Consider the following 27622-nt stretch of genomic DNA (forward strand, 5'->3'; position numbering starts at 1 on the left):
AGCGAGTCGATGAGGCCGAGCGAAAGGTAGGACCCCGCTGAAGTGCTCGGCGGCTCGAGGGGCGGCTCGCCATCTTCTCCAGCCTCTCGGGTAGGTGTTTGTCTTCCCGGAGCGGTAAGCTGGCGACCAGAGACGTGAGTCCGCCCGGTCGGGTGTGTTTGTGCGGCAGGCGAGGCTGCGGTTCGGCCTGGGCGGGTCCCGCGGGCGGCGACGCAGGGGAGGCCGGGACCTCTGTGCTGGCGGGGGCCGAGCTCGCCCGGGTCTGCTGGGGACTTAGGAAAGGGGCGCAGACCGGGATGAGCGAGAAACCTGCCCCCCTTATCTCCCCGGCCCGTTGGCGGTCTTAACTCTGGGTGCCACGCGGCTGCTCTTACTTTACGCCATTCATAGAGCGGCCTAGGGAAAAGGGGCAAGAAGGGCAAAGCGAGACGCGAGCGAACGTTGACTTTTGTTGGCTTCAGTTATCTCTGAAAACTTTAGGTACAATCTGAACAAATACCGTCAGCAGAATGGCTCGGATTTGTTTGTAGTTGTTTTCAAAAACTCCAAATTAATTTGAATCTTAATAGAGATGCATATTTATGAGTGGGTGGTGAAAAACAATGACGATTTTCACTATGATGGTGGTTATGAAGGTGTGGTCCCCAGACTAGCTTATCACCATTACTGGCATCATCATCGTAGTCATCGAGGAACCTTTAGAAATGCATATTTTCAAGTTTGAGAACCACGGTTCCAGGAAACTGCACAACGCACACGAACTAAATTGCAAGACCCTGACTTTTATGCCAGGCTACTTCTAGGTTAATACAGAAGTTGACTCTAATACCCAAGTTAGCTTTGTCTTACTCATTTCACGTGTAAATTCATTGAAATCAGGTGTGTCTCCTTTGTGCCGATTTCCACTCAGTGGCTGGCAGTCTCCTTGGAGATCTCTGTCTTTGTTGGTAGCTGTACAGTCTAGTAACTCCTGTTAAAGTCCACTCTCCGTATTTCCTGCTTTGTGGAGGTGGGGATCCCGCAGTTCCTCCTCTCCATCTTCTCAGAAGATGCCACTAGCATCTTGCCCTGGAGAGGCAGTTTTAGGTAGAGCCAGTCTGGGTTTGACCACCTAATAGCTGAGTGGTCTTGGGCAAGTTACTTGTTTTTCTAATCTATAAAATGAAGATAATAATAGTACTACTTCTAAGAGTTCTTGTGAGGATTAAATGAATGAATGCACGTAACAGGTTTTCGCACATAGTAATCAAATACTAGTTACTATTATTATATAATAATTTTTACATTATTAGTGTCAAAGACACATAGATGAAAAAATTTTTAAAAAATAGAACTAAGGGAGAGAGACTATTACTGACAAATGGTAGAATAACACGTGCCACCACTGAATTACACCAACATAGGATGGTTACTTTTCCTTAATATTTTGCTACTCAGAGTGTGGTCTGTGGGCCAGTGTCTCTGCCATCACTAGGAGCTTGTTAGAAATGCAGAATCTCAGGCCCACCTCAGATTTACTCAATCAGAATCTGTTTCTTAACAAGATCTCCACCAGGTTTAGATGTGGCTTTGTTTGGAGGAAGTGTGAGATTATCTGAAGGATTTCTCAAGGAGAAATCAGTGACCACAGGGATTTGGCAGGAGGCCCTGACTTTGCAGCTGATTTCACTATTCTGCATCACCTCCTGGTCTTCCATCATTTCTGCATTGCTAAACCCTGTCCCTGGATCTGCTGATCATTATTGGAGAAAATAGCCTAGTTGCCAATAGCATGACTTTGTGGGGGTCATAGTCAAAACTCAGCTGCTTGACAGGCGTTTTGATTCATCTCCCTTTGTGGAATGCTCCCTTTAGTGCTGTTTTTCCACATCTCCATTCTCCATCCCAGCCTCTGCGTGCACAGGGACACTCTGGGCTTTCCAATGGACTTTTTCAGTATCCTGTTGATACAAACAGTAATGTGAACTTTGAGCTTCTCTTCTTTTTGCTTTAGAACCTTTATTTCCATCCTTCCTCATTCATTTCTGTTGATGAAGTCATGTAAAACTTTGTTGCCTATGAAAAGCCTTAACTGTAGCCTTGATATTAGACACTGCCATCTTTTCCTAGTCTCTGCTCAGTTCAGACACTCCCCTTGTCACCTATTTAGTTCTTTTTTTTTTTGGCCGCGCCATGCGGCTTACAGGATCTTAGTTCCGGACCAGGGATTGAACCCGGGCCCACCCAGTGAAAAAGTGCGGAGTCCTAACCACTGGACCGCCAGAGAATTCCTTAATTCTTTTTTTTTTTGTTTTCATTGAAGTAGAGTTGATTTACAATGTTGTGTTAATTTCTGCTGTACAGCAGAGTGATTCAGTTATACATATATATATACATTCTTCTTTTAAATTCTTTACCATCATGGTTTATCATAGGATACTGAATACAGTTCTCTGTGCTATAGAGTAGTACCTTGGTGTTTATCCAGTCCGTGTATAATAACTTACATCTGCTAACCCCACCATCCCACTCCATCCCTCCCCCAACCCACTCCGCCTTGGCAACCACAAGTCTGTTCTCTATTCACCTTCTTAGTTCTTAACTGCTTAGAATTAGGCTTCTCCCTGTCATTCTGTGAAAGTCAGTTCACAGATGACCAGCTAATTAACCAATCCAATGGCTTTTTTCAAACTTTATTTTTCTCATTTTCTCTGAAGTATTTAATATAGTTGACTAATACCTCCTTCAAATTAAGCCCCTCTTGCATAAAACACTGCATGTTTTTAGCTTGCCTTCTATTACTCTCATTAGTCTTTACTCTCCTTTTGTATTTGGGTCTTCTCAAGGCTTTATTCCTTAGCTTAACTCTTTTTTTTTCCCCAGTAAAGTAATACAGTTATCCAGTATTTCTAAGCATCTCTGGAGCGTGATAGGGATTTTAGGATGCCTTTCCCATCATTATTGTTATCTAGTATTTTGGCTTTACATTTTTAAACATAGAAAGTTAGGTTTTTTAAAAAAACTATCAGTTGTTTACTAAATTTATCAATATGCTTGATCAGTTCCTATGCTCATTGTTGTTTCTTTTATTCACACCTTTCCTCATTGAGGTGAAACTTCTTTAACATATCAAGAGTCTGTGGGTTGTAGACTTTATTAGTTTTTTTTATGTCTAAAGAAATTTGTATTAGTTTGCTAGGGCTACCTTGACGAAGTACCACAGACTGGGCAGCTTAGACAGCAGAAATTAATTTTCTCACAGTTCTGGAGGCTGGAAGTCCAAGATCAAGGTGTCAGCAGGGTGGGTTTCTCTGTGACCTCTCTGCAGGTGGCCGTCTTCTCCCTTTGTCTTCACATCATCTTCCCTCTGACCTGTGTCCAAATTTCTGCTTATAAGGACATGAGTAATATTGGATTAGGGCTAATGACCTCATTTTTAACTTAATTACTTATTTAGAGATCCTGCCTTTAAATACAGTATTCTGAAGAGCTGGGGGTTAGCACTTCAACATATGAATTTGGTGGAGGGATGCAGTTTAGACTGTAACAATACTTTTTTAAAATTAATTTTCATTGGAGTATAGTTGCTTTACAATGTTGTGTTAGTTTCTGCTGTACAGCAAAGCGAATCAGTTATGCGTATACATATATCCCCTCTCTTTTAGATTTCCTTCCCGTTTAGGTCACCACCACAGAGCACTGAGTAGAGTTCCCTGTGCTATACAATAGGTTTTTGTTATCTATTTTATACATAGTAGTGTATATATGTCCCGATCTCCCAATTCATCCTACCCCTGTTTCCCCCCCTTGGTATCCATAAGTTTGTTCTCTACATCTGTGTCTCTATTTCTGCCTTGCAAATAAGCATAACTATATATTAATTAGTCTTTCCCATGGGGGGAAAAAAACCTTTTGTAAAATGTGAAATATACATACAGAAAAGTGTGTAAAATACAAATGTTCACCTTAGCAAATTATTAAAAAGCAAGCACCTATGTAACTACCATCCGGGTTAAGGAGTAGAACATTGCCATCGTCTCAGAAGCCCTCCAGTACCTTCTCCCTTGTCTCATTCTTGATCTCAGAGGGAAGGGTTTCAATATTTACCACCAAGTGTGATGCTTGCTGTAGTACTCTGACAAAGTTTTCTTTTATTCTTGGTTTGCTAAGTGTTTTGTTTTAATCATGAGTGAATTTAACCTGTTTCTTGATATGGTTTTGGGGGCCTTCTTTTTTTCTTCATTAATCTTACTATAGGTTTATCAATTTTATTCATCATTTCAAAGAACCAAGTTTTGGTTTTGTTATCTTCTCTATTACATGTTTTCTAATTTATTAATTTTTACTCTTTGTTTTTGAATTGAATCTTTTCCGTGATTCTTTCTCAGGCCTCAGGTACTTTCCTCCTATGTGTGCACTGATCAGTGTGGTGCTGAATATTCAAGGGAGTCTGTTCTCATACCAATTCCTCTGATAACACACTGTGTCCTCCAATTCAGTTCAATTCTGACCCTAACTATCCAGTTACTGCACACCCCACAAGTTAAGGGCAGAGTCCTTTACAAGACTTTCCCCACATCAGATGCATGTCTTGGGGGCCCCCTGTACTTCTGACCAACTGGCTATAGATTGAGGGCTTCCCATTACCCCGTCAGATTGGGTAATTCACTAGAACCACTCACTGAAAGTTCTACAGTTAATGGTTTTATTATAAAGGCTATAGATGAAGATCAGCCAAATGAAGAGACACATAGGGCAAAGTCTGTGGGGGAGAACGCAGAGCTTTTGTGTCCTCATGGAATCCAGGTGTGTCACCATCTCAGCACATCACTCTGTCACCAGCCAGAGAGCTCCTCTGAGCCTCAGTGTCCAGAGTTTTTATCAGTGTTTCAGTCCGTAGGCATGATTGATTCATTGACCACATGATTGAATTCAGTCTCCAGCTGCCCTCTCATCCCCAGAGGTTGGATGGCTGAAAGTTCCAACCCTCTAATCATGTGCTTGGTCTTTTGGATGACCGTTCCCCAACCTGAAGCTATCTAGGAGCCCACCATGAGGCACTTCATTAGCATAACAGACAGTCCTATCACTCAGGAAATTTCAAGGGTTTTTGAAGGAGCTGGGGCCAAGATGGAGTAACAGGGACCCTCTGCAGACCTCTGCAGGTCTGTCTCTATGCAAATTTCCCTCCTGAACTCCAGCTGCCTTGATTTCTCCAGACTCAACTCCATCTCCTCAAGGATCCCAGCTCCTGGGCTCTCCCTGAGTTTCCCCTCTGGGTGCCCATGGTTACTTAAGACAGTAGCCTGGGGCAGTGGAAGGGCTGTCCATGTTTGTTTCCCATATTTCAAGGACCACCATTCTTTCTTGCCTGGTGTCCAGTTTCTTGAAAACCATCTCATTTTTTTTTTTTTTTTTTTGCTGTATGTGGGCCTCTCACTGTTGTGGCCTCTCCCGTTGCAGAACACAGGCTCCGGACGTGCAGGCTCAGTGGCCATGGCTCACGGGCCCAGCCGCTTGTGAGGATCTTCCCAGACCGGGGCACGAACCCGTGTCCCCTGCATCGGCAGACGGACTCTCAACCACTGTGCCACCAGGGAAGCCCATCTCACATATTTTATGCAGGGTTCTTTCTTGGTTGTTCAGGCAGGAAGGTAAATCTGGTCCCTGTTACTCCATCTTGGCCAGAAGTAGGAGTCCGGGGAGTGCTTTGGAGCAAGGAGTTACTATGTCATCTTAACCCCAAACCTTTACCTGAATTATTCCTTTATTCCTGTCAGGCTCTTGTCCCTAACACTTTGTTAAAAACTGCTGTACCAAATCCAGTGGTCAGTTTGCTGCCCTCTGATCACCTGATCTTTCAGCAGCATTTGATACAGTTATCTGTTCCCTTCTTTCTTCACATGGCTTCTGGAATACCAGCCTCTCCTGGTTTTCTTCCTGCCTTACTAGTACTCACTGACAGTGTCTCGTCAGTTCCCCCTCTTCTTTCTGACCTCCAAGTGTTGGCATGCCCTAGGACTCAGTCTTTTATCTTCTTAATGGATCTTATGGTGATCTTATCCAGTCTGTGGCTTTAAACCTCATCTACATACTGATGGCTCCCAACTGTGTTTCTGTAGCCCCACTCCTCTCCTTAGCTCCATACTGTGTATTAGACATCTCCACTTTGATATTAGTAGGCATCTGAAATGTACGGTGTCTAAAACAGAGCTCTTGGTATGTCAGAACTTGGTATCTGCTCACCTGAGTGTCCCTCAGTCTTTCCCATTCTTCCAGTTGCCGTGGTCACAAACCTTGATGTCATCCTGAATCTTTTCTTGTCCTTACTTCTTACGTCCAATTTACCGGCAATTTCTGCAGTGTATTTCTGGATTAGTTAGGGTAGCACAAGATGGTGTTAAAAAAACAAACCCCCAAATCTCAGGGCTTACCATAAAAGAAATGTATTTTTGTTCACATGAAAGTCAAAAAACATGTTCCCACGTAGTAGGTGGCCTTGCATGTGGTCATTTAGGGTCCCAACTCCTTTAGTTTGGCTGCCCTCCTCTAGGGCTCAGTGCCTTCCCCATTCCCTGATGGTCGAGGGGGCCAGCTGATGGAGGGTCACGTGTGGGAGGCTTTCATGGATGTGTTGCATATCCTTGCACTGCTTTTGTGCTGGCTAGGACTTAATTGTCACATACTTAACTGGAGGACGGGCTGGGATGTGTAGTTACCATGTGTCCAGAAGGAAGAAGATGGAATGTGCTTGGTGACTTGTTAGCTGGTCTTCGCCACATGTGGTAATGTCTACCTCAAATTTTAAAAATCTTATCATTTATCATCGCTTTTGTTGCTGTCTTAGTTCATGCCACCTTCATCTCTCAACTGGACTACTGCAAATCCTCCTTTCTAGTCTCTTGCTTTTGCTCTTCTCTTCCAGCCTCCACATAGTAGCCCCAGTCATTGTAGAATGTAACCCAGATTCTATCTCGTCTGTACTCAAACTCCAGTGGAGACACAGATGTAGAGAACAAACGTATGGACACCAGGGGGGAAAGTGGCGGGGGGCTGGTGGGGTGGTGTGATGAATTGTGAGATTGGGATTGACATGTGTACACTGATGGGTATAAAATGGATAACTAATAAGAACCTGCTGTATAAAAAAATGAAATAAAATTCAAAAATTCAAAAAAAAAAAACCTCTCTAGTGGGTGGCTTCCTATTACACTTAGAGTAAAAACCACACTCATTGCTGTGGCGTATTCCCATTCTCCCCTCCAACTCATTCCCAGGACCCAGTTGTTCCGGCCTTCTTGCCCGTTCTTTGAATGCTTCAAACATAATCCCTGCTTGGACCTTTATGCTTGCTATGCCCTCTCTCTGGGTTTTCTTTTCCTAAATCTTCCTAAGGTTAGCTTATCATTTTTCTGTTTAAATGTTGTGGTTATCTACCACTGTGTAACAAACCACCCCAAAGTTTAGGGGCTTTCAACAACCATTTTATCATCTCTCATGAGTCCGTGGCTTGTGGGGCTTGACTGAGCTCAGCTGGGTAGTTATTTTTTTCCACATGATGTTGGCAGGATCACCAAGTCAGTTACCAAGGGATTGGACTGGAACCACCTAGAAGGCTCACCCACATGGCTGGTCGTTGATGTTGGCTGCCAACTGGGAGCTCAGTGTGCCCCTGCACGTGGTCTCTCCAGGTAACTTGGCATTCTCAAAGCGTGGTGGCTGAGTTCCAAGAGGGTGTCCCAAAAGCAGGTGTTCCAGAGTGGTAAAGTAGAAGCAGCTGATCCTGGTATAGTTTAGGCCAGGCCCAGAACCAACACAGCATTACTTCTACCACAGTATTTTGGCTGGTCACACGGCCAGCCCAGATTTAGGAGGAAAGGAAACAAACTCCATCTCTCAGTGCGGGAAATGATAGAGAATTTGAGGCCATGTTTCTTCTCCTCAGAGGCCTTCTCTAAAATACCCAGCATTACCTAATCCATCTACACCATTGCCTTGTTTTATTTTCCTTATATGACTTACCACTATCTGAATTTTTTTTTTTTGCCAATCCATTGTCATCCCCCACTAGAGTGTAAGTTTCTTAAAGAAGACCTGGCTGGTCTAGTTTCCTGGTAGCCCTGTCACTTACGACAGTGCCCAGTATCCAGCAGGTGTTTTGTAAACGTTGAACAAGAGAGTGCTGAACGTTCTCCCAAAACCTTATTCTCGTTCTGAAAATGATAGCACCATTTTTGTTGTTGGTAGGCCTTAAAATCTTGGAGTCCTGTCTGCCATCGTTCTCTTTCTTTCCTTCTACGTGCATTCAGTTGCTGAGGTCTATAGAATTAATCTTTTAAACATGTCCGATGGGTTCTTTCTGTTCTCATCCACATCACTCTTTCAGACCAACATCCTTTTTCTACTCAAGCCTCCTTGTTGAACTCTCTGAGTGTACATTTAATGCTAGTTTCATCTTCCCAAAATGTAGTTCCCATCACCCTTGAAAGCTATTGTTAGCCCGTGAAGTTAGTCATAAGCGTTTTTACTTTTGCAAAGTCATCTCAGCCACCTCTCCACCTCTGTGTTCCGCCATGTCCATTCTCGTGTTTCCAGTCTCTGAGGAGTACATTTTCCTCTCTGTCTCTGCCTCCCTCATCTCATACTCTTAGAATGTTGCCCATACTTCAAAGTCCATTTCCCATGCCCATTCCTCCATGAAATCTTCCCAGTTTCTCCCAGTCAGATGTGCTTCTTCATCCTGTGAGCCCCTAAAACACTTTGAATCCCTGCTGAGGCTTTGATCATTTGCATTTGCGGCTTAACAAACATTTGCTGAATGTCTTTCACTTGCTGGCCACTGGGCTGAGTGTTGGGCTTGGAGAGATGGAGGGGGCAAGATGGAGAGGGCATTGGGAAGGTGAATTTAGACTTGAGTAAGATGTTACCTTCCCTGGAAAAGTTCACGTTACAGTGCAGTGGTTTTCTACCTTCATTGTGTGATGGAACCCGGTGGGGAGCTTTAAAAATCGCAATGCTTGGGTCCCTCGCCTAGAGATTCTGATTCAGTTGGGTTGGGATGTGGCCAGAAGATTGGAGGATTAAGAAGCTTCCCAGGTGATTCTAATGCACGGCCAAGACTGAGAGCCCGGTGCTAAGGGATGAGACTGCCCAGTAAGTGGTTAATTTCAGTGTGTGATACTCTAGAAGAAGAAACAGAGCACACCAGGAACACAAAAGAGTGTTTAGTTTAGCCTGGAGTTACTTTTATTCCTGCAGCTAGAGTGTAAGCCATTTATGGGCAGGGCCCAGGGCATTCTCCTCTTAGAAATCCCCCACCTGATCCGTATTCAGAGTAAGGTATAAGAGAGGCTGTCTGACAGAACATTCTGCAGTGGTGGAAGGATTCTGTATCTGCGCTGTCCAGTTTGGTAGCCACTAGCCGTATGTGACAACTGAGCACTTGAAATGCAGCTAGTGAGAATGAGGAACTGACTTTCAATGTAACTTAATCTTAATTAATTTAAATTTCAGTAGCCACATGTGGCTAATGACTACTGTGTTGGACACTTGAATAGAGGAGATACTGTGTTTTGAGATACGATTTGAGGGTGTTTATGCAGAGGCTTAGATGAAGCAAGCTGTTTTCTCTGTTTGAGAGTTCAGTCACATCATTTGCATCTTAATTTTGCACCTTTTAAATTTCCCATTTTTTAAAAAAAAATGGGAGATGGGGAGGGTTTGGTTCAAATACCTGTTTTCTTTAAAACAGTTTTACTGAGAAATGATTCACATACTATACAATTCACCCATTTAAATTGTACAATTCAGCAGTTTTTAGTATATTCACAGATATGTACAACCATTACCACAGTTAATTTTAGATCGTTTTTCATCACTATCTAAAACTTTTCATCAGTTTTTCATCAAAAACTGTGTACCGGGGACTTCCCTGGTGGCAGAGTGGTTAAGAATCCGCCTGCCAATGCACGGGACGTGGGTTCGAGCCCTGGTCTGAGAAGATCCCACATGCCGTGGAGCAGCTAAGCGCGTGCGCCACAATTACTGAGCCTGTGCCCTAGAGCCCGCGAGCCACAGCTGCTGAGCCTGCGTGCCACAGCTACTAAAGCCCGCACGCCTAGAGCCCGTGCTCCACAACAAGAGAAGCCACCACAATGAGAAGGCCGCATATCACGATGAAGAGTAGCCCCTGCTCGCCAAAACTTGAGAAAGCCCGCACGCAGCAACGAAGATCCAATGCAGCCAAAAGTAAAATAAATAAATTAAATTAATAAAATTGAAAAAAAACCCCAAAAAAGTCTGTACCGACTCACAGACATAGAGAACAGACTTGTGGTTGCCAAGGGGTGGGGCAGGGATGGATTAGGAGTTTGGGGTTAGCAGACACAAACTATTATATATAGAACGGATAAATAACAAGGTCCTACTGTATAGCACAGGGAACTATATTCAATATCCTGTGATAAACCATAATGGAAAAGAATATGAAAAGGAATGTATACATATGTATAACTGAATCACTTTGCTGTATGGCAGAAACTAACACAACATTGTAAATCAACTATACTTCAATCAGAAAAAAACCCTGTACCATTTAACTACCACCCCTCTGTCCCTTATTATATCCTCAAACTTATATACCTACCAATCTGCATAGATTTGCCTATTCTGGACATTTTGTATCAATGGAATCATATAATATATGGTTTTTGGTGACTGGTTTTTTTCACATGGCATGATGTTTTCAAGATTCATCCATGTTGTAGCATGTATCAATACTTCATTCCTTTTTATGGCCTAATATTCCACTGTATGGTACTCATTCATCAGTTTAGGGACATTTGGGTTGTTTCTCCTTTTTGGCTATTGTGAATAATGTAACTATAAATGTTTGTGTACGAGTTTTTATGTTGACGTATATTTTCATTTCTCTTGGAGATATACCTAGAAGTGGAATTGCTGAATCACTTAGAAAATCTTATGTATACTTTTTGTCTCAGTGAGAATAGAATATGTGTGCATGTGTGTATGTGTTTTTATGCGAATACCACTTAACTGAATATTTTTAATTCAGTTATTATTAAGAAAGCATTATCTTAACACTAGAAGGAAGTGGATTGTTTTTATTAAAACAGTTTCCTTCAAAAGTAATCATACTTCACTATATCTATTAATTTTTGTAGCCTTCATGCAGGATGCTGTGTTCTGTGCTCTTTTGTGAATGTCTGTGGCTGATAACTGCTTATGCTCATGATGATGACTGGATTGACCCCACAGACATGCTTAACTATGATGCTGCTTCAGGAACAATGAGAAAATCTCAGGTATTTAAAAAATGCATGTGTGTATAACACCTTATCAGTCCTGTGATGGAAATAGTCTACTTTTGTTATTGTTTTTCACAGAACTATGAGAATCCTATATCAATGATTAGCAATCATGCAGAATGTCTTCTTGCCTCCTAGTCTAAGATGATTTCAACCTCATCTGTTTATTTCTGTTTCAAATTTGAATGTAAAGCCCGTCGAGAAGCAAACTAATTTGATTTTAGTTCTTAGCTAGTGTATAAATTTGAGGCTCTTACTTTTTTGGTGGTTTAATACAGTTGAGGAATATAATGAGCAAAGCCATAAAATGATGAAGTAAAAATTTTAGTCTCATTAACTGTAGGTTATTTTTACAACTGAACTATGAAGAAAGAAAATCTCTCTCTCCTTTGCTTTAGGTGAAGTATGGTATATCAGAGAAAGAAGAGGTCAGTCCTGACTTATCACATGCTGATGAATTGTCAGAATGTTACAGCAGACTTGATTCTTTAACTTACAAGGTTAGGTTTTTTTATTCATGATTTTTGTATTATTTATAGTATGTTAAATTGCTCTCTGTTTTCCTGTCGTTGCTAACATTATTTGTGTTTCTATCTAAACTACAATTGACATATATATGGGTTATTTTTCTTTAGTTACTCTGGCCTTTGATTTTTAAAATAGTACTTCTATTTTGCTGTAATAACATCTCACTATGCAGTAATTATTTCTTTACCAGACTGAAAATTTCTTGGGACAAGGAATGGGACAAGGTGATGCTCTATCACCTGTTGCAATGCTGGGCTGTAGTAACAACAAATATAGCAAGTGAAGAAATGGCTCTACTGCTAGTTTCTAAGCATAAGAGTTGCTCTTATAAATATAAGGGATTATTATAATTTAGTGTGTGGTAGCTATTCATTTATTCAGTCCTTTATGTGGCTGAAGTAGAGTTTATGAGAGAGGAAGTAAGTCAAGATTGCTGGGGAGTTTGAACACAGGTTATGCTGCGGGAACCCACCTCAGTTGGTTGTGAGGCAGGGTGCTGGTGGCAGTGTGGAGGGGGCTGGGATGGGGGGGATGGCAGAGGTCCAGTGACACTGGAGGCTCACACTGAGGCAGTGACGGGGTGAAGAGAAGAGGAAAGCGTGCAACTTTTCCGTGGTAGAATAAGCAAGTTGTGATGGTTGAGGGAGGAGGGGAAAAGGATAGGGAAGGCTAGCGTGAATGAGGGAGGTTTCCAGCTTGAGAGATTGGGAGGGCTTTTTAATTGAGATCCAGATATATCTGAATTCGAGATCTATAAGCAGCTGCTTGTGGTTCTTACCAAATGTGAATGTTTTCTCACCCGAGTGCTAGCAAAGAAATGCTTGGATAAAATTTGCTTCAGTCTTAACTGCATTTTGTGGTGTAGTGAATTAATTTGGCTGGATGTTAGGAAATGGAGAAATGCCTTTTTACTGAAATTTTTCATTCCATTGTTTGTGACTTTGGTTCAAATGTTGTAACAACATGATTGGTAAAATGGAGTCCTTAGTCTTTGTTTTTAAAAAATCGTTTCTCTTAAAAAGAAACTAAAAATTCTTAGGGTTTGTTAACCTTGCCTGACAGCAGAGGAGACTGCCCTGTGACTTCTTGAGTGTCTTTCTGTCCTGAGTCTGTGTGTGCTGCTCTGTATGTTCATCATCTGAAGCCCACTTCAGTGCTCCATGCAACTTGTGGTCCACGCTCAAGTAAAAAGTACTTTTTCACAGGTTCTAAATGTCTGTAAGATGTGCACTACCCTCCCTCAGAGACTAGGCCACGGTGGTGTTTGTAGAGCTAATTTCAGAGGAAGTCTGTTCTAATGAAGGACTCTGTGCAGAGGGGGTGCCATGTGTAGGACACTCTGGAGAAGCCATGGTTCCTGGCATATGGTAGGGGGTGATTGATAGTTGGCAGGAAAAATTAATAAAAGGCCAAAAGTAATATGCACATTCAAGAAAATCTTTGCTGTGTCCTTCATTTTCCGGCTTCATGCTATCCCTGTTTCTCTTTGTCCTCTCTTTCTGGGTTATTTTTCCCCCGCTTTTTCCTTTCATTCCTTTCTTTGTTAAACCATTACTTTGGAATTAGGAAGAGGCAGATTGGTCCAGATGTTCTGCTTGTCCACATCTCTGCTTCCTTGTTTCATGATCTTCAGGTTTTTTTTTTTTTTGTGGTACGCGGACCTCTCACTGTTGTGGTCTCTCCTGCCGCGGAACACAGGCTCCGGACGCGCAGGCCAAGCGGCCATGGCTCACGGGCCCAGCGGCCATGGCTCACGGGCCCAGCCGCTCCGCGGCATGTGGGATCCTCCCAGGCCGGGGCACGAACCTGTGTCCCCTGTATCGGCAGGCGGACTCCCAACCACTGCGCCACCAGGGAAGCCCATGATCTTCAGTTTTAAAATTGCTGAAAGTCAGCAAGAAAACTGCCAGTCAGGGTACAGTGTGGGACATGTGTTCCTTATTTGTTGCCTACTTGCCCTTTGCAAAGAGAACCCACAAGAAGCAGGTGAGATCTACATTTTAATGCGAGCTTGATAAAAAATAACGAGCTCCTTACTTTGATCTCAATGGGGCCACTAGGCTAGAAACTTGACCCTTATTACATTAAACTTTGACGCTAACTAATGTATTTATTTTGTGGTTACAGATCGATGAGTGTGAAAAGCAGATGAGAAAAGACTGTGAAAGTCAAAGCAATCCTGTTTTTAGGAGATACTTAAATAAGATTTTAATTGAAACCAGAAAGCTTGGCCTTGTGAGTATTTGGTGCTGTGATACTAATCAGTGTAGTGGATATTTTCATTATTTATTAATTTCACATTATATCAAGCAGTGGCAAAGCATCATTATGCTTCAACAGAGAATACCTGACTCACCCTTTTACCAAAACCTATTCATGCAGGATTGAAGGCAGCTGCCTGCTTTACAGTGGTTTGGTGGAAGGCAAGTGAGCAGTGCAGATCCCTCCTCTTTTTCCTGTAGTTCATGGGGATTTACTTACTCTGTGCACTGCCCTACCACTTAATTGAGTTGGAGGGAGAGGGGTTTGTTTTTTTTTTTTTTAAATTTTGGCTGCACTGCACAGCATGTGGGATCTTAGTTCCTCAACCAGGGATTGAACACACGCCTCCCTGTATTGGAAGGTGAAGGGGAAGTCCAGAGGGAGATTGTTTTAAATTTGCTATTTGAACTTTACTGAACAGTTAGAAACTTAATAAACTCATGACTTGGTAAGGAAATCCTATCCCAGTCCTTACTTCCTGTTTTCTACCACTTCCACACTTTCTTATTCAGATGATGTAATATTACATATTGAGAAAAAGAAAAGTGTGTTTTAAGTAGTTTTTTCCCCCTAGCTGTTTACTGTGGCAAGGCTGCTTTATAGAAATTACATATCAGGCACATACTGTTCATGATTAATGTTAAGATTCCATTTTTTAGAGTCATTGTTTTCACTTTGAGGAGTCGAAACATCAAGAAAACTTAAAAAAAGGGGGTGTTAGATGAATAGTAATTCCACCTTATTTTGGAGATGTAAAAGCAGATGTACTCACATGTACACCCTTCAGTTTGAGTCTTATAACTGAGTGCAAGGTGGAAAAGAGTCTATTTTATAGATGAGGAAACAGGTAGAGTCAGAAAATACTCAAGATGGAGATGCTTGGAATATTTCGTTCCTGGTTTTTTAGAAATATTAATCAATGGATGCTTTTTTATACTTACTGATGATTTGTGATATTACATGACACTTTGGTTTTTCTCATTTTATATTTACTTTTTAATATAAATATCAGTATTTACTATTAGAAAAGATAATGTTTATAATGATTTTGCTAACCTGAACTCTCAGTAATATAGTTGTGACTGTCATGCATATTTATGGAAACCAGATTTTGCTGCTTTTTGAGATCCTTTTTGTTTTTCTTATTTGTACTACTGCAAATTTTAGGCTATTTGAAAACTGTGTCAGCAAATGGAAAGTCATAAATGGAATCATAAAATAATGATAGTTTATCCTCATTATTTGTGGATTCCATATTTTTGAATATTTCAAATATTAAACTTTATTTGTAACCTCAGAATCAGTACTCCTGCTTTTGTGGTCACTTTCAGATAAGCGCGGAGCGACAAAACATTTGAGTTGCTCAGTGAGCCCATTCTCAGCTGAGGTGAAACAAGGCCATTTTTTGCCTTCTTGTTTTCAGCTCTCATGTTATAAACAAGTACTTTTATGTGGTCTGTTTATTTTTTCGGGCTTTCATTTTTTAATTTTTAAAATTTTGCTGTTTAAAAATCTCCCGGGCTTCCCTGGTGGTGCAGTGGTTGAGAGTCCGCCTGCTGATGCAGGGGACGCGGGTTCGTGCCCCGGTCTGGGAAGATCCCACATGCCGCGGAGCGGCTGGGCCCGTGAGCCATGGCCGCTGAGCCTGCACGTCCGGATCCTGTGCTCCGCAACGGGAGAGGCCACAACAGTGAGAGAGGCCCGCGTACTGCAGGAAAAAAAAAAAAAAAAATCTCCCAAGTGTTATGCTGTCTAGTGTTCCTAAGCACAAGAAGGCTGAGATGTGCCTTAAAGAAAATTCCCTTGTTAGTTAAGCTTAGTTCAGTCATTAGTCATAGTGCTGTTGGCTATGAGCTCAGTGTTAATGGATCCACAGTATATATATTAAGGTGTCTTTATTTATATATATTTTTCTTTCCTTTTTTTCCTTCAATATTTATTTATTTTGGCTGCGCTGGGTCTTAGTTGTGGCATGCGGGATGGTTTTTTTTTTTTTAGTTGCAGCACACAGGGTTCTTAGTTGCGGCATGCATGTGGGATCTAGTTCCCAGACCAGGGATTGAACCTGGGCCGTCCGCATTGGGAGCGTGGAGTCTTACCCACTGGACCAGCAGGGAAGTCCCTATATTAAGGTGTCTTTAAACAGTAACATAAAAGGGTTATGAATTGATTGGTTGATGAAAACGTGCTTGCAGGAACCTAACCCTGTATTTCCTGTAGGAGCCATGGTTCAGTATTTGCTAACTAGTGTGCAGGGTGACTTTATAGAATGTAAGTACTGCAGATAGCAGGAATCAACTGTAATTTAGTAAAATGTACTGTATGTTACTTGCATAGAGTTTTATAATTTTTGAAGTGTTTTTCACGTTATTATCTTTGGTTTTCATGTTGGCCTGTGAGTCAGACAGGTAGATATTATTCCTCTTATTTTATACCTGTGAAATATTGTGAACTAATTATATATTTAGTTCCAAATTAGCTTTTGTCTTAAAATATTTCATTGAGTAATGATAAAATTCTCCTTTTCTGTTTGTTTTTTTTCTGGCAAATTTAATTCAGCCTGATGAAAACAAAGGTGATATGCATTATGATGCCGAGATTATCCTTAAGAGACAAACCTTGTTAGAAATACAAAAGTTTCTCAGTGGAGAGGATTGGAAGCCAGGAGCCTTGGATGATGCACTAAGTGATATTTTAATTAATTTTAAGTTTCATAATTTTGAAACATGGAAGTGGCGATTTGAAGATTCCTTTGGAGTGGATCCATATAATGTATTCATGGTAAGATGGGATGAGGGGGACATGATTAACATGTTTTTATTTTAACATGTTTTTGTTTTTTAAAACACTTTAAAAACCCCACCATAATTATGTTGAGAACTCATACTAAGTCACTGTTACTGGGTTGACGAACATGCAGCAAAATGGTACAAATGATTTTGCGTATTCAAGTCCAGTTCTTTTGTTTTTGCTGACGATCAGTGTTGTTTTTGGGAAGGATGGCTTGGCGGTGACTCTTCTTTCTATTCTGTTTCTGTTTTTGAGATGCTTCTGTGTCTGCTCTGCATCGTGGTGTTAGTAGCTACTGAGCTGTGGACATATGTTCGTTGGTACACCCAGTTGAGACGTGTTTTATTCATCAGTTTTCTCATCAGTTTGGGATGGAATTGGATGTATTTATATAAGGTATTGTATAGATAGAAGGTTTTTAAATTTTCAAACGTTACTTCATAATGAAAGACTGTAATCCATTTAGAGCTAGTATATAATCTTGCCTCAGACGAGGGCAGGAGGCAGTGATTAGAGGTGGTGATGGTGAGGAAATTGGCAGCTGCTCAGGTGTCCCTGGTGTTTTGGGTCCTTGACCAGTTAGTGGGGAAAAATGTGCAGTCCTGATTTTCATAACCCAATTCCTGATGTTGGGTGGCATCTGGACAGCTAAATCAGAATAGAGTTATGTAGACACACTTGAAAAATTCTCATGTAGGTAACTTGGGGTATGTCTTTTTGTTTGCTAGAAGTGATACCAAAATACTGTTTTTTAAAATTAGTTTATTTTCTGAATATAAAAGTGGTATATTTATGGTAGAGAAGATAGGAAAGATAGAAAGATACAGAGAAATTTAATTCTTAAAAATTGTCTAGGGAATTTCCTGGCAGTCCAGTGGTTAGAACTCGGCACTCTCACTGCTGGGGGCCTGGGTTCGATCCCTGGTCAGGGAACTAAGATCCCGCAAGCTGCGTGCAGTGGCGAAAAAATAAAATAAAATTGTCTATAATTTTACCACCTAGAGATAATCACTGTAGATATTTTGAGGTATTTCTTTTTTTTTTTTTTTTTTAATTTACCATCTTAACCATTTTTTAAAATTTTATTTATTTATTTATTTTGGGCTGTGTTGGGTCTTCGTTCCTTTGCAAGGGCTTTCTCTAGTTGTGGTGAGCAGGGGCCACTCTTCATCACGGTGCGCGAGCCTCTCACTGTCGCGGCCTCTCTTGTTGCGGAGCACAAGCTCCAGACACGCAGGCTCAGTAGTTGTGGCTCACGGGCCTAGTTGCTCCGCGGCATGTGGGATCTTCCCAGACCAGGGCTCGAACCCATGTCCCCTGCATTGGCAGGCAGATTCTCAACCACTGTGCCACCAGGGACGCCCCGAGGTATTTCTTATAAACTTTTTCCAAATTTTTAATTCTTTAAAAATCAGGACCACGTTATATATAGAAATTTGAAGAAGCATTATTGTTCCTGTCAAAATAGCATAATCATTTAAGGAAAATTTTAGACCTTTTTAGCAGGGTGAGTCAAGTAGCCAACTATTTTCAGTGAATTCATCTGATTAAATCATTGTGATATTTCCTTAGCTCTAAGTTCTATAGCTTCTAGAACTAAGTATTTACAAATTGGAGGAAATAAGGTAGTTTGGTTGAAAATTGTTCTCTCAATGATTTCCCCCGGGGCTTTTATTTTTAAAAGGCATATTTGTCATTTGTGCTAAAAATCATCCAAAGCAAAACACCATTTTGTCATGAATTGTATAAGAGAATGAGTAGTCGTTTAATATGTATAGCTATCTTTGGGGGCATGATATCAGCTATATTTGAACTAATTTTTAAAACAATCTTTTTAGTAAAAACGTTTTCCTTCCTCCTCATAATTACTTTATAAAGAAGGCAATTGTAGTTAGTTCTTTACCTGTTGCATTAAGACTGTTTTGCCATGAGCTGAAAAGAGCCACTTTTAAAAAATAATATATTTTTTTCTGTGAAAAATTTTTAAATAATCTGGTTTGGGTGAATGGTGAAGACACACTTTGAACTAAGGTTTTTAGGATGTGTAGGCGTAACCTTCATTGTTAGCAGCCTTTCATGGTTCCCTTTGGTGTTGGTCAGCTAGCCTTTGCCCAGCATCAGGCTGAAGTTGCCAAGATGGAGCCATTAAACAATGTGTGTGCTGAGAACATGGATTGGACTGGAAGTCTCTTGGGTAAGGTGTTGGTTCCCTTGGCCTTATTTTGAGTAGAATTTCTGAGAATGAAAAAACATATTAATAATTACAAAGAAATGATAAAATGCCAGAAGGAGGCTTTCTATGACTGAATCTTTAGTATCAGAACAGGCAAGAAGCGTCTTAGGTTTCAGACCAGTGACTTCTATGTTCATGTAATGTGACAGGAAAGGGATAGAAAGTGTGTATATTGCTGGCTCTTATATTATCTGTCTCCCTGCATTAGACTCACTTTTGTTCATCTAGTCCTTAGCACAGTGCCTAGCACATTCTGGGTCCTCAGCAGAAGTTTATTAGAGAAGTGAATCAATGTATATATGAATTCATTTCCATCTTCGATTTAATCTCCTTATATTGACGTGTGAAATCTTATTGTAGCTTTACTATACTGTTTTTTTTAAAAATTAGGAATTATTTTACTTTTTCTTACAAATTTTATGAACACTCACTAATGTTGACTGCCTTTAGTTATAGGTATCTAACAGTGGGAATGGTTTGATGATCAAAGTCTCTTTATAAATGCAAGTCTCTAATGACTGACCCAGAATAGAATCTCAGCAACAAATCAAGGTGTCCAAAAAATTAATTTTCTTGAAAAGATATGGGAGCCAAACCAGCCCAGCCTTGCTTCCTGGCTTCAGGGGACAACTAAATGCCTCCTGTAGCTCTTGCTAGTACATAATGTACATGAGTCTGATTTAGAAAAAGTGAGAGAACTAATGTTCTACTTTATTTTGTAAAATAAGTAAAGAACTGACATTTTTAATTGAAATTGTTTGGACATAGTTGTAGGTTCACAGGTAGCTGTAAGAAACAGAGATCCTGTGTACCCTTTACCCACTTCCCCCACTGGTAACATCTTGCATACTTACAATAGTGCAGTATCACAACCAGGATATCGACTTTGATACAAGCCACCAATCTTACTCAGATTTCCCCAGTTTTACTTGGATTCCTTTGTGTGTGTAAAGAACTGTTTTTGTTTACCTTTTAGAAATCTTAATAAAATATATTTTACCTGTATAAGAGTTGTATAATTTGAATGGATTTTTAAAATAAACATTTTGGACATAAGATGAAATTTTTAAAAATCACTGTTAGTGGGAGACTGTTTGCAAAACAATTTAAAATTGATTGGGGGTTGTGGGGAGAGGGACAGTTAAAACTAAAATATTGTCTTATTTGGGAATGAAATATGACTTTTTAAAAAAATGACTGTTTTTGTTTCTCTAAATAGAATGGCTTAGAAGTTCATGGACCTATAAGGATGACTCATGCCAAAAATACTATGAGCTCTTATTAGTCAACCCTATTTGGTTGGTCCCACCAACAAAGGTTAGAATATATTTTGTGAAAATTACTTATACAAAGCAAGTAAAAAGTCTCTGTATTTATTAAAAATTGTTAGTGTTTTTTACCATCATTTTGCTAATAATAAACCTTTGTTCTAGAAAAAAATACTTCCATTACACAGTGATTTTCACATGAAAAGTATATGATAACATTTAAATGTATGGAATTTCATAATTTCAGCCTCAGTACAGTTGATTATGGCTTATTCTATATGCCTCAATCCTTTGAGGAAAAAAATTAAGTTGTTTTTATCTTTTGTTGTAGGCACTAGCAGTTACATTCACCAACTTTGTCACGGAGCCATTGAAGCATATTGGAAAAGGAACTGGTGAATTTATTAAAGCACTCATGAAGGAGATCCCAGTGTTACTACAGATTCCAGTGCTGATAATTATGGCATTAGCTGTCCTGGTTAGTATATAGCACTGTTAACAATTAACAGGATTTACAGAAAAAAGGCAATTCTGAAATTATTAGGTTTCTTTTATGTTGTAAATCAGGCTAAGTCATGCTTAATGGTATGAAAAGATGATTTTTAAGTGATAAATGTTTGTTTATACTTACTTGTACATTCCTCTAAGCAAGAAAACGGTTCTCAAGTTTGATTGTAGATGTCAAAGCGGTGATTTAGAATAATACCCTCTTTTAACATTTGTTCTTTAAACTTCATGAATTACTACACATGATATCAGTTATGTCTTCTTTGAGAAAGGGGACCTTATTTCAGTCTGAATTTTTGCCGCACTGAGAACAGAAGAACAGTGGGTTTAACATAGCATCAGAAAAGGATGTAGAAAGAGGTGGGTGTACTAAGAAACAATTTGGGGGATCCAGGAGCAGACATTTATTAAGGAATATTACAGTATTACTTGTCAGTCATCCATGGTCTCTTCAGCTCTTTTTTTGGTTGATTTTCAGCCCTTACCCTAATAAAGCAGTTGTCTCATAAAACAAAATGCAAAGAACTCAGATATGCCTGGGGAAATTATTAAAGAATTGTCTTCCCTTAAGGATACAAAATTCACCATGATCTATTTACTTAAAAATTATTCTTGTTTTGTTTTTTGACTTGTGATTAGGATTCATTGGTTTAGGGATATGGTTTTGTTAGGTGACATTAGTTGTATAGTAGTAGTTTAGTCTCTAAGACTGAAATTATAAGCAAAACCCCTTCATCGCTTGTTGCTTCATCTGCTGCCTAAGAAAAGGCCTTTTGCTGCTCTGTCTTCAAAGAGTAGTATCTCCAGTACAGTGGTTTTCAAACTTTTTGTTCTCAGGACCCTTCTGTATTCTTCAGAATTGAACACCACAAAGAGCACTTGTTTGTGGGAGGTTTATTTATTGATATTTACCAGAAATTTTTAAAATACAAGTATACACAAGCACACAGTGCATGAGCCATCAGAGTGAGGCAGTCACTGTAGCCCCACAAGACTCTGCTGTACAAGAGGAGAGTGAAGAAGACTAATGTCTTTGTATTATGAAAACTTTTGACCTCACAGATTCCTGAGAGTCTCAGAGATCCCCTGAGGGGTCCCTGGGCCACACTTTGAGAACTGCTGCCTAGTTTTTCCCTTGGGGTGTGACTCAAAACCTGTTGAATTTTAGCTGTAGCTAAAGCGAGTTTGTAAAAAATAAACCTACAGGAGAATATTTACATAATGGTGTACAACTTTAATTTTCAGCATTTGCCTTATATGATGCGTGTGAATGTAGACAACACATGAGCAATGATCAGACAATTAATACCTTTTAAATTTCTAGGCTTTAGCCTAACTGCTGTTATAATTCAATAAAAATGTGTCCAGCTGATTGAAATGTCTGCTTAATACTTGGCGATTTCTCAAATTTTATTGGCTACTCTGGCCCTGTATTAATCTAGAGAAAATCCAGTGAAATTAAGATGTTTATGTCTATAAGTGCCACAAGTTATGAAATTTTGTTGGCACCGTGGAAAGCACCTCAAAATTTCGTTGTAAGTCAGCCATTAAGTACTCAGGAATATGTATTTCTTTTCCTTCTAGAGTTTCTGCTATGGTGCTGGAAAATCAGTTGATGTGCTGAGACATGTGGGTGGCCCTGAAAGAGAACCACCCCAGGCACTTCAGCCAGGTGAAAGAAGATGGCAGCAGGAAATTGATTATAGACCCCATGGTGGAGCAGGTGATGCAGATTTCTATTACAGGGGCCAAATTGGCCCCATTGAGCAAGGCCCTAATGACAAAACATGTGAGGGTAGAAGAGATGTTTTGAGAAAGAGAGATGTTGACTTGAGATTTCAGACTGGCAACAAGAGCCTTGAAGTGCTTCCGGCATTTGATTTACCAGACGCAGAGGCGAGAGAGCATCCCAAGGTGGTACCCAGTGTAAGTCAGCAACTGTTTATTTCGCTGTCCCTTCATACTAGGTGTAAGTGCTTCCTATAGTGCTTTTGGTTAAGTGCTTTTACTTTTCATGGTTAATTATATCACCAGTGATAATAATTATTCACTCTCCCCCTTTCTGGTTGAAAGTTAGTCCAGCCTCCTCAGAAGAAATGAGATTTAATTTTTATGTTAAATAGTATTTAACAGTAATTTGTTGGAACAGATGGTAATTCATAATGACATTTCATAGGAAACCAACAAGTGAGCATGACTGAAATTTCTACCTTTGAAGAGATCAGAGAAAAGTCCTCACTGAAGGCCTGGAGCCTTAGGGAGCCAACCCGCAGGAGAGCCCTGAAGCCTTAGGTAGATGAAGAGTGAGCTGGGAAAGGACCCAAAACCTCGCTTTCCCAAATCTTTTATATCGTTGGCTGGCTAGACTATACTTTTTACCTGTGGAATGGTGAGGCCTCTTTTCCACCATTATTGGCCATTTAAAGGGACATTTCCATTTCTGTTTGAGAGAGGACTTTGTATTGTCATTTGCAAAGTTTAGGTTGCAGACGCAAACCTTTGAGAAATAGTAAGAAGCGCAGTAGAATCTAGGAAATTGTAGAATCCCTTCCCATGGAGTTCCTTAAAAGAACGTATCTGCCTGCGTCTAGAAAATTAAGATGTTCCTTTCAGCTTTAATAGTTAATGGTTATCTGTCACTCATCTCAAAAATCCTCCAGTGAGTTCCGGGCTCACTTGAAGGGAAAGCCAAAGATATCAAGATGGCCTAGGGCTTCCCACCTCTGTTACCACGCTGCTCTCTCCTCCTGCGCCCCCTCCACCCTCATCCTCCTTCAGCCACAAGGGCCTCCTGCCTATTCCTTGAACTCAAGCCTTTGTACTTGCTGTTCACTATCTAGAATGCTGTTCCCAATATATTCATAAGGTTCATTTCTTCAAGCCTTTGCTCATGTCATCTTTTCAGACCGCCCTAATTTAAACAGCTATCCAACCCTCCCACCCCCAGCATGATACTTTGTTAAGTTATTGCCTGATTCTCTCCCCAGCTTAAATGTAAATTCCAGGGAGGGCAGGGGTTTTTGTCTGTTTGTTGTCTTGTATCCCCAGCACCTCGAACTTAATGTATGCTCAGTAAATATTTGTTGAATGAATTATTCTCCCTAGCAAGAGGAGTTAGCAGTACTGGTCACCAGTCTTCCTGACCCTTCCTTAAGCTGCATCACTAGACCACCTGGCATATCCTGAGTTTCCCATTCCTCCATGTACAGTTCTGTGAGGCTTAATAACATTTATATAATTACAATCCAGCACTGGAACCAGGACTTGAAAGAGTTCAACGTTTGCTATAACAGATTTGTGTGGGAACTTGTTGAACATGTTTATTACGAACTTTCACATTATGTTAATTAAACAATTAAAACACTGTAATTCTCTACTTTGTAGCATAAATCACCTATTTTGGATACAAAGCCCAAAGAAATTGGTGGAATCTCAGGAGAAAGCACACTGACTGAAAGCAGCCAGTCTGCTAAGCCTGTCTCTGGCCAAAAGATACCAGAGTGTGTGGAAGGTTCCCCTGCAGTGGAAAAGGCCCAGCTCAGGACTGACGCCACAGGCGGCCCAGAGGAAAGCAGCACGTCCAGCCCAGCACTGCAGTGAGGGTGTGTGGAAGGGATCCAGACTGCAGCCCATGTGGCTAGAGGAACACAGACATGGACCACAGCTCTGAGGTCATCTTTGAGTTTTGTAAAGTATACTCCTCACAGCTATTTCTTCTTCTCTACAAATATTCTGTTATTTACTACACAGGTGCCAACTTAAACATCAGTATTTTTACTCATAATCAGAATTAACAAGCACACATGTATCTCTGTTTAATTTCATCTTTCTTTGATATTAAGATGCATCCTATAAAGTTTTGAAGTGTTAATTCTGGAACAGGATCTCATAGATGACATATGGCAAGCATTAATGATTTTGAATAATCAAAGAGGCCAGTCTGAATTAGGGGACATTGAAAAAGAAGTTCTGTTGTTTACAGGCATATATAGGAACCAACTCACCAAAGTGTGTGTTGCCTCGTCGAAGTCCTGTGATACCTACTTTAGTTAACAGAATTATTTGTTGTGCACTGGACTCAGAATATTTCACGTGGTAGGTACTCAAAACCAACATTTAAGGAAAGTCACTGTAGTCATGCTTACCCTCTTCATTCACTTCAGCATTTTAGTGCAGCCACGAAGTCTGCATCACCAGTGTCAGTCTGCCTCGTGTAGGCTGCCTGCAGATCAGCCTTCATCTCTCAACTCTTACCGCTATTACTGGGCCTGCTTCCTTATCACCCCCTTTACTTTATCCTTAGCTAAGACAGAACTGAAGAGTGTCAGGGGAATTTAGATTACATAGCTTGTTAAGTCAGTAATCTCAGTTTTACATCCTTTGAGAATGGCTTTATTTCCCCAGCAGATGAAGTACACAGGCTTTATAAGACCTGTTTTCCTTGCTACTCAGAATCCCAGCAGTTGTGATTGTTAGATATTACTATATCTTATTTATATTACAGTAAACCATATTGTCCAAGCCATATGAAGTTCTAATTTTTAGAGATCTATACAAAGAGAGGAATAAATACCACAATAAGGAAAACAGAGTAGGATGGTTTTTTTAACCCTAGACAGGTGATATAATCAACATTTCAAATTAGTTATTCTGATTTTTAAACTATTCATTTTAAACTTTCTAAAAAAGGAATTTATAAATTTTGCACAAGATCTAACTAGGAAGCACATGTATTACACATATTCGGGTATCCTTTATCTTAACCTTCACACTACAATTTATATTCAGCTGCTTACTAAAAATGATAGCAGTCAGGAATGGTCTTAAAATTTTCATGCAGGCATTTCTTTCAGAAAAAAAGATGTATTTAAAGCATTTGCTTTTTTTTTTTTTTTTTTTTTTTTTTGCAGTACGCCGGCCTCTCATTGCTGTGGCCTCTCCCGTCGCGGAGCACAGGCTCCGGACTCGCAGTCTCAGTGGCCATGGCTCACGGGCCCAGCCGCTCTGTGGCATGTGGCATCTTCCCGGACCGGGGCACGAACCCGTGTCCCCTGCATCGGCAGGCGGACTCTCAACTACTGCGCCACCAGGGAAGCCCAGCATTTGCTTTTTGATATGTTTTTTTACGTGAAATGCAGAAATACCCCCTTTTTGGCTCCCAGAAGCATCACTTAGATGCCTGTAACGATTTAATTTTATGTGTTAATATTGTTTTCTAGCTTCGTACTGCAAACAGTATTTCATCAGAAAGGTAATTTTCTCCAAGAAATGCAAAAGGATTTTATATAAAACTTTATAACATAGTAGGCATGTAGGGATGCCAGCAGTTTGGGATAGATTTGTGAACATTGATGAATATAGTCATCTGGGGGCTAGGCCTGTTCACACTGATTGTATGCTCTGAAGGTGCTAATTATCCTCTGAGCTGTGAAATGAATGCCTCAGTTTATAGACTGTAACTGTGAGAGTACAGTTAATGTTGTTTTGCACTTCTGACTGCTTTTTATCTATCCAAAAATGAATCTTTAAAAGAAAATTTAAGAGAAAGTTCACCTTTGTATTCTTTCATTACAGATAACCATTTGGGGGTGAAATCTACTTTGACAGCAGGGCAGCAAGGTACTGCTGTTGAAAGGTGACAGCAATTCAGAGAAGACTTATTAAAGCAAATTGAATATATCAAGGCCAGTTTATAACTAGAAGAAACAGCCTTGTTTATTGTCTAGCCAATATTTATCATTAAAATCAAGGATGATAGTAACGAGCTTTTAGGAAAATCAGAGTGGGGCAGATAGCTTTTCAAAAGCAGTTTTTAAGTGGAATGGATAACGCTGAATGTTTACAGGGTCTGAGAACTACCATATACACAAAATAAACACTTATTTTTACATTATTGTGGTTTGGTATGCTGTCTTTGCTCAGTAAATATGCTTGTAAGAAAAAGCCCAATGGAATTTAAGTGCAGGTTTTAAAAGGATGCTAATCCAGGACATTATACCCTATATATAATACATAAAACATAATATAATCCAGGTGTTAGTACTTTTGACAAAATTTGTGTCTGATCTCAGAACCAGGAGTAATCTTTTTTTTTTCCTCTGAGCCCTTAATGTGAGTCCAGATTGTGTAACTATCTTTCTTCTCATTTTTTAAAACATTAGCTATTTGTAGAAGTGCTTTTCACTGCCCGTAAAAATCGCCTGGAGGATTTTTAGAAAGAACAAAGGCCCAGATCCCTAGATCCCATCCCAGCTGTGTAGAATCAGAAGCAACCAGAGGTGAATGAGTTGCCAACTTGTTCCAGGCGTGGGCATTTGTATTATGCAATTCAGCCTTAGTCCAGGCCCAGCTCTGTCCCATCCTTGTTGACTTGCTTTTGCTAAACTTATGTCATGTTGCATTATGTCCCCTTGTAAAACCACCTTCAGTTTCTGGGAAGAGGCTTAATGACAACTGAGGGCTTAACCTACGTCTTTCGTACTTAATTTTTGTGACCTACGTTCTTGACAGAGTCACATGAGGGTTTTGGATTTTCTGACATTAGGTCCTAAAAAGTTTTACAACAGTATTTTGCAACAGAACATACAATTTTAAACCATTTTATATACATACACATACACACACACACACACACACACACACAATGTACATATATACATATCTGTACTTACATATGTAAATATATAAAAATTAGTTAGTTATTTAAAAAATTACACAGAGGCCAAAAC

The 27622-nt window shown here is 40.2% G+C and overlaps 1 protein-coding gene across 1 annotated transcript; it reads left to right on the plus strand.

Annotated features, from left to right (window-relative positions):
* Positions 1–26765, plus strand: CLCC1 (chloride channel CLIC like 1). Its single transcript, XM_082678653.1, has 11 exons — positions 1–90; positions 11163–11303; positions 11705–11806; positions 13962–14069; positions 16656–16877; positions 17142–17282; positions 18987–19080; positions 20339–20436; positions 20719–20865; positions 22479–22820; positions 24279–26765. The coding sequence occupies exons 2-11, from the start codon at positions 11175–11177 to the stop codon at positions 24492–24494; spliced, it is 1599 nt and encodes a 532-aa protein (XP_082534779.1). The 5' UTR covers positions 1–90; positions 11163–11174; the 3' UTR covers positions 24495–26765.
* Positions 26766–27622: the final 857 nt, after the last annotated feature.

Source organism: Grampus griseus, assembly GCF_964374135.1.
Source record: "Grampus griseus genome assembly, chromosome: 1".
In the NCBI taxonomy this organism is placed as follows: Eukaryota; Metazoa; Chordata; class Mammalia; order Artiodactyla; family Delphinidae; genus Grampus; species Grampus griseus.